The sequence below is a fragment of the Poecilia formosa genome, unplaced genomic scaffold (genome assembly GCF_000485575.1).
Source record: "Poecilia formosa unplaced genomic scaffold, Poecilia_formosa-5.1.2 Scaffold8, whole genome shotgun sequence".
In the NCBI taxonomy this organism is placed as follows: domain Eukaryota; kingdom Metazoa; phylum Chordata; class Actinopteri; order Cyprinodontiformes; family Poeciliidae; genus Poecilia; species Poecilia formosa.
This window is the reverse complement of record NW_006799947.1, coordinates 2,729,543-2,735,164: the sequence shown is the minus strand read 5'-3', so window position 1 is coordinate 2,735,164 and position 5,622 is coordinate 2,729,543. Positions and strand designations below refer to the sequence as shown.

Sequence of the window (5,622 nt, the reverse complement as noted above, 5' to 3'; positions counted from 1 at the left end):
GGATGGATGGAGGAAACCAGGATAAAGGGAACCAGGTTAGTTGGATGGATGGATGGATGGATGGATGGATGGATGGAGGAAACCAGGATAAAGGGAACCAGGTTAGTTGGTTGGATGGATGGATGGATGGATGGATGGATGGATGGATGGATGGATGGATGGATGGATGGATGGAAACCAGGATAAAGGGAACCAGGTTAGTTGGTTGGATGGATGGATGGATGGATGGATGAATGGATGGATGGATGGATGGATGGATGGATGGATGGATGGATGGATGGATGGATGGATGGATGAAGGGAAACAGAATGGATGAAGAGAGGGAACAGAATTTTCCTCCACTTTTCAATTTTCTCTAATGTGTTTGGGGGGGGAAATCAACTTAAAATAGCAGTAAAGCTGAACTGATAATGTGCTGTGACTGCATAAAACAACATAGTGATCAAATTGTGTATTAACATGCAAGACAACAGCTCAGTGTGGCCACACCCCTTAAGAACTTTCAGTCAACTGTTGGCTGTTATCCTGAATTAAAATGTTTAGTTTTAATTCAAATTCCTCAATTTGGATGACAAATAAACCCACTCTAACCCCCCAGATGATCTTCAAATATTGGTAATGTATGGATATTTTTGCTAATTAACGCTAATTCCAAATGGTCTCTCACGCGCTGTAGTGCTGTACGTTGTCCTGAAAAGTGCTGATTTACATAAGACCTGATTATTTCTTTTATAAAAGTGTTGTTGCTGTTCAGTTACAGATTAGAGATAATAGCGTTGCTAGGTGACCGTTGTTTAAACAGCCGGCTAACTGTTCTCATAGTAAATCTTTCTGTTGACATTTAATTTATGTATTTTTAGCCAGCAAAATGTGCATTCGTTTGAATGTCAACACTAAACAGCACTCTCTTAAGTTTGCCTCAGTACTTTTCTTTGAATATTGAAATCTCGTAAGGTCTCGTTTTCTTGTTTCTGACAAGGTAAGACCATGGGAGAGCAATCCTCAGCCAAATCCTTTGGGATATGGGAAGGAATTGTGTGCTACATATCCAGTAACCTGTTGGTGTTCACCTGTTTGGGGGCTGTTGCTCTGGGTAAGTTTATTTTACACACAGCTTCAGAATCAACAGAAAAAGAAGGTTATTATTGACTAGACACCTTCACCTCTACATGTTGCTTGTTTTAAGGGATCGTCATTGGCGTGATCGTGAAGACCTTTGATAAACTCCTCCAGGCGGAAGAGCTGTACTTGACGTTTCCAATAGATGTACTGTCTCACATGATTAAGGGGGTGTCCATCCCCCTAATTGCAAGCAGTGTGGTGTTGGGTGAGCGAGACTCTTTATGTTCAGTGTTGCCACATGTCCCTTTAAATACAGAAAATGTTTTTGTGATTTTAATTGTGCCTCTTCTTGTCAATTACCTTCATTCAATCTAATCGTTTTCTTCTCCTGTAAAGACCTAATTGGATAGGAAGTATTTTCCTTAATATGACAAAGAACTAATTAATAAATCGTTGCATACCTATGTGCAAAAGTACGGGCAGACAGGTTGTTGCATGTAATCTTGTATATTCCAATTCTTTCAGCAATGACATGATTTTATTGCCACAAACTAGCTTGTTTTGTAACTAATCTAAAAAAAAACTTGTATGATTTGTTTTATGACTTCAATGTGAGACACGGCGTTAATTAATAAATGAAACAATATAGTCTCCATGTGAATCAAATAAACAACTAGGGTGTACAACTGCGATTGGCTTTGAAACAGTGTTTTTAAATTTTAATGGGTTAACAGAAAGCAGGGATACAAGTAGATAAATACACGATAATGGCAGTTTAGAAATATTACATGTTAAAAATGTGCAATGCAAGACTACTTCAACTCCATCCTATGAATTGAGTACACTGAGAGCATTTATCCAGTTTCAATTTGAACTGACTATTTGTTAAAGTGGACTTCATTACCAGCTGTAATTTATAGTTGAAATGTTTTTTTTTTGTTGTTGTTGTTGTTTTTCTTTTCAAAAATTAAATTAAGCTTGTTGTCAAATGTACCAGCAAGAACATAACATAGCACTAGGAAATTCTCATTTGTCAACTCTTTGTGAAAACTACAAAAAAGATAAAAAAAATTTAAAAAAAAGTTTTGTAAAGATGGGTAACATGAAGCAGAATGCAAATCTAAATGTTAACAGTAAAGTAACAACTATGTTTATCCCAAAATTATTCATGATCCACTTTTATTCAATTACATGTTGGTATCTGAATGTTGCATGGATCTACTAACAGATAATAAAACTAAGTAAAAGGAGGATCAAGTAAAAAAAAAGAAAAAAAAGATAGGGCTAAGCATGACTATTTTTCTTCATGAAACGTAGAGCTCTACTGTCAAGTTGATGAAACGGATGTCTGTTTTCAAGTTAACTTTAAATAGATCTGGAGCAACAGAGCAACGGTGTTCAGTTCTGTCTGTTTCTTACAGGAATTCGCACTTTCAAGACCTCACCCTCCAAGACAATTGCCGTGTACACAGGACTTTATTTCTTATCAACAACTCTGATCGCTGTGATCATCGGTGAGAGAAATTTCCTTTAAAAAAAAAAAAAAAAAAGCAAAAAACAAATAATTAACAACAACGAAAACAAACCTAATGAAGGTTAATTAATTAATTTTTATTTTTGATCAAATGTTTGATTCTGGAGCCTTGCAGGAGCAATCACACCTCTTGCAGCTTTTCACTTTGTCATTTTTGTTTTAATCCGTTTCATGTAAAACAAATCTCTAAATAAGTGTGGCTTGAATTCATAGTCAGAGTGTTTGCCCTGATACCTTCAAATAAATTCAGGCTCAGACAATTAGATTACTAACCAGAGACGTAGCTAAGAGGCTCTTGGGAGAGGACCGTTACAAATCTCCGTCTCAAGAAAAAATGTCATTAGCACAACCTGTCCTAATAACGGTGTGTAATAAGATATTACATTTTAATAAAACATGTTTGTAATGTGACAAATTATGAAAATGTTCAGCTTGTATGAAGACTTCTGCAAGGCAGTGTGCTTGTTCAACAAAGAAACAGCGTTATGCGTTATCATGCGTGTATGTTGCAGGACTGACTCTGATGTGGGCGGTGCAGACAGGATTCAAAGTCCAAGATATGGACGACAAGAAGTTCTTCTCGATCGAGACCTTCCTGGTTTTGTACAGGTGGGAGGACATTTGCAAGCTGTTTGTTCTGTAGGTCCCTGCAAGGCTCTTTTTCTCCTCAGTTCAATTTTTCCTCTGCCTCTACAGGAACATCTTTCCAGACAGTATGATGCGGTCCTTTGTCAAACACGTACGGCTTGTTTCAGACTTAGTTTCATAGTTTTGATTCAATGTTGTGTTTTACATGAATTTCCACCCCTTCTTTTTAGTACCGTCTGGAGAAGAGGGAATTTTCCATTCCTGGAGTCGCCACAAACGCCGGCGTCATCGAGGTAACCACTCTGGTCTAGAGTGATTTCAGCATATATCAGCTGTGACGACCGACGAAGGTCAACCTCAGCTTTGACATGGCTCCTTCCAAATCTTCAGAACAAGACTGGCATGGAGCTTGAAGGTCACTACGATTACGGAGTGGACGTTCTCGGCCTCTTGTTCATTTCTTTTATGTCTGGACTGGCATTCAACGAGATGGAAGAGTCGCGGGTCATAGTGCGTCTGATTTGCACCATCAGTCAGATAACTGACGATTTCTTCCATTTGATTCGCAGGTAGGGTTGAACTCTGTAATCGGTGAGTGCGTAAAATTGTTCAACATCTGTCATTTGTTTTCTCATGGTAGCATTTGAATTGTATTTTTTTCCTGCTACAGTTACCTGCCAGTGGGAGTCCTGTTCATGTCAATATTTCAGGTTTCCCGCACTAATGACTGGATAATAGCCCTTGATCTGATTAAATTCACTGGCTTGGTTCTTTTTGGGTAAGTTGCTTGTTAGTTTTTCAGTTTAATTTTCATCCATACTGACAAAGAGGTTTCTAATTCATAAAAAAGTTTGAGTGTGGGAAGTCGCTTGTTCACAACTGTAAACACAGATGCAGCTGGCCCAGTTCTTTAAAGACCAAAACAATGTCACATGAGCAATTAACAGAGTGCTATAAACAAGCGACACAATTGTTGTTGTTTTTTTTTTTCTTGAGATTATATAAAAATAGTCAAGGACGAAATTTAGCTTCATAAGTACATGGAATTTATACTCGTGAATATAGCCTGGTTGTAAATGCATATGGAAGAAACAGGAGCAAGAGAAAAAAAAATGAACAAATCACATTTAAAGGGGCAGTATTATATATTTTCCAGGCACACTGTGCCACTTTATAGCATAGCCAAGTAACTATGTTACCTTCAGTGGTCATAAAATGCAATTTATATTAATCACAACTTAAAAGAAATTTTACTTCCTGGTTTAACTCCTTAAATTTGGGCCTCTGTCTTTTTGAAAACTCCTGCTCTTTCTCAAACTCTGCCTTCAAGAAGTCATCACAACGTCGCTCCTCAGGTGAGCGGTTCCACCAGGTGTTTGCTCATTGCTGAGGAGCTGAGTGGGGGGAGCCACAGAGGGGGAGGGCTGCTCTGAGAGGGAGGAGCTGCACCTTGAAGGTGGTGCTGGGTCCAACCAGGTGTTTTGTGCAACTGAATGGTTGCCATGGCAGATTAAAGGATTTCTCAAACATGCATGAAAGAATCAAGGTAAACAGTCTAGGTATGTGTTTTGATGAGGGAATAACATGACGTGTTAGGGCGGAAACTCCATGTGGAGAGGTTGTGCCTAACTTGATCACATGGGGGTTGTCTCTCTATGCACCGATGACCACCTTACGGGAAATACTTTCCGTCAAGAACCTCGAATATACTAATTGTCGAAGCGAACAACTAGAGCAGCGGGGCTTCTCGCTTCCTTTTTCGGACACTTCCAGTTCTGTCGTTTGCCATTTCCATTCATGTGAAGTTTGTGGTTGTTGTGCTGATAAAAAAAAAAAAGTGGATATGTTGCAATACGTTGTATTTTATGTACCACTTTTGTTTGACTGACTTTTTCTTTTTTTACAACTGGTTTCAGGCTCTTCTTGCACGGAGCCATCATCCTGCCTCTGATCTATCTTGTGCTTGCGCAAAGTAACCCCTTCACTGTCATCCGTGGGGTCCTACCTGCGCTGCGGACTGCGTTGCTCCTCTCCTCCAGGTGACCCCTCGTCCGCTGCCTTCTTCGGCCTTTATCGCGGCCGTTTGCCGTCATAACCCCCTCTGTCGAGCTGAACGCGGTCACATTCGCAAACACCTCTGTTCTTATTTCCTTTCATGTGCGGATAAGTGCTGCCACAATGCCGGTCACTTTACACTGCTGCAAGAACAACAACATTCACAACAAAATCACCCGTTTCATGCTGCCCATCGGGACCAACATAAACATGAACGGGACGGCTCTGTATCAGGCTGCGGCTGCCGTCTTCATCGCCCAAGTGCACCACGTCTATCTGGACTTCAACCTGCTGTTCAGTATCGGGTCAGTTGCCGCCTTGATTTACCCATCCAATACTTTTTTTTTTTTTTTTTTTTTTTTTTTTTTTTACAGGGAAGAGTT

At 39.6% G+C, this 5,622-nt stretch overlaps 1 protein-coding gene across 1 annotated transcript in view; it reads left to right on the top strand.

The window, feature by feature from the left end:
• The first annotated feature begins 442 nt into the window (after nucleotides 1-442).
• LOC103155414 (excitatory amino acid transporter 3-like) overlaps nucleotides 443-5,622 on the top strand; it is a 17,009-nt gene continuing 11,829 nt past the window's right edge. The window contains exons 1-11 of the mRNA XM_016662431.1: nucleotides 443-615; nucleotides 980-1,093; nucleotides 1,187-1,327; nucleotides 2,484-2,576; nucleotides 3,109-3,205; nucleotides 3,293-3,335; nucleotides 3,415-3,477; nucleotides 3,575-3,753; nucleotides 3,855-3,962; nucleotides 5,101-5,223; nucleotides 5,353-5,545. Coding sequence (XP_016517917.1) covers nucleotides 988-1,093; nucleotides 1,187-1,327; nucleotides 2,484-2,576; nucleotides 3,109-3,205; nucleotides 3,293-3,335; nucleotides 3,415-3,477; nucleotides 3,575-3,753; nucleotides 3,855-3,962; nucleotides 5,101-5,223; nucleotides 5,353-5,545 — 1,146 coding nt within the window. The 5' untranslated portion in view covers nucleotides 443-615; nucleotides 980-987. The remainder of the gene's footprint in view (nucleotides 616-979; nucleotides 1,094-1,186; nucleotides 1,328-2,483; nucleotides 2,577-3,108; nucleotides 3,206-3,292; nucleotides 3,336-3,414; nucleotides 3,478-3,574; nucleotides 3,754-3,854; nucleotides 3,963-5,100; nucleotides 5,224-5,352; nucleotides 5,546-5,622) is intronic.